Raw genomic sequence first — 1,606 nt, forward strand, 5'->3', positions numbered from 1 at the left:
ACTGCTTCCTTTCGCGCCGGGTAACCGGAGAGCCGTGCGTCCATGTGCGCAGTGACTGGGAATTGAAAGACCACTGAAATATTAAGATCCCAGCCGTAAACAGTTTTCCTCATGGATCCCGATTCTTTGGTCGAGGCCCTTCGGGGGACCATGGACCCCAATCTGCGGGAGGCCGCGGAGCGACAGCTGCACGAGGTAAAAGTTGAAGCGAACTGTGATGATGTCAGTTGTGGCGCGGTCTCGGTTCGGGCCTCGGCCGTCCACAACATAAGATGGTGAGATCAGACAAGCTGAGCCTGCCGGTTTTTAACCTAACACATACAGTGCGGGGGAAATCTTATACCATGTGTATTGTCGCTCTTTTATTTTTTTCTACTTTAAACCCACACGCTAGAGGAGCTAACAACCATCTTTTTAAATGGCGATGACACTCTCATGCCAGTAATCGTCACTAGCTTCATAAAGCCAGCTGTGTTGCTAATGCTAACAAGCTAATCGTTCCTGCTTTGGTTCAGAAACAAAGTAAGTCGTTTCGAACCATTCCTTAGACACTAAAACGATTATGAAAGCTGCCACCACACCGAATTATACTTGTTGTTCATCATCAAGCGAGTTGAGCCGTGAACGAGTCCTGGTTTATGGTGTTCAACAGCAGGATGTGTAGCTATGCGGCTAATGTCAGCCAGCTAACTTAGCTGCTGCCGTAGCTCCGCTACAATGCCGCTGCTCACGTGTCACTGTGAGGTGCCCCGAGCTGAGCGTAGTGTTTCAGAACATAATTAAAAATCTAAGTTCTCCAAATTTGGACCGGTTTATCGCAGTTGTTTCCCGAATGTCTAACCGCGTGGCCTCCTCGCATTTGTTTTATGTAGCATTAGCCTAGATGATCAGAAGTGGAAGAAAGTTATCTGGATGTCTGCGCCCAGACGCCGATTAGTTAGTTGTCTTACTTTTAACCTTTTTTAATGTTTGAACAATAAAGCCGTGGCATAAAAAAGAAGTGGCAGTCAGACCAAAGTATTGCTTTGATCATAAGTCATATTTTTACTGACCTAATGACCGTCAAGTCATTAAATATCAACGCCCTTCTCAAATTCATTGTGATGGGGTTTTGTCTAACAATAAGGGTTTTCCCATTGAACAGACATGCATTAGAGATAACTTTGCATCTTACTTTTTCACATGTAATACTTGGGTTTACTCTACTTAGCCTCTTTTTAAATTGCTTTTCATATCTGGAATTTCTGCCCATCCTGGTTTTTTTTTTTAATTGTCCAGGTTATTTTGGTTTGGCTAATTAAAAATGTTGTTTTGTTTTACCATCTGTTAAGCATGTTGGCTCTTGTTCTAAGGTCCAACAATACCCAAGATGAAGCCTCTCAACAAAGTACCAGTTTGTGATAGTTTGGTTGAATGGTTAACACACAAACACTTTAAAGGGATCCACGATTAATTGTCACATTAGACTTTATTTGATAAACATATATTTTAACTTTAATATAAAGACTGTAAAAATACTGTAGGCTATTTAGTTTTTATAATTTTTTAACTAAAAGTTTAAAAATGTATTACACGGATGGGGCCATTTTATTTACATGCAAAGCAT

General features: G+C 41.4%; 1 protein-coding gene across 1 annotated transcript in view; it reads left to right on the top strand.

Moving 5' to 3' along the window:
• Window positions 1-1,606, top strand: part of ipo7 (importin 7) — a 21,388-nt gene continuing 19,782 nt past the window's right edge. The window contains exon 1 of the mRNA XM_014026809.1: window positions 1-195. Coding sequence (XP_013882263.1) covers window positions 112-195 — 84 coding nt within the window. The 5' untranslated portion in view covers window positions 1-111. The remainder of the gene's footprint in view (window positions 196-1,606) is intronic.

The sequence above is a fragment of the Austrofundulus limnaeus genome, unplaced genomic scaffold (genome assembly GCF_001266775.1).
Source record: "Austrofundulus limnaeus strain Quisiro unplaced genomic scaffold, Austrofundulus_limnaeus-1.0 Scaffold5, whole genome shotgun sequence".
In the NCBI taxonomy this organism is placed as follows: Eukaryota; Metazoa; Chordata; class Actinopteri; order Cyprinodontiformes; family Rivulidae; genus Austrofundulus; species Austrofundulus limnaeus.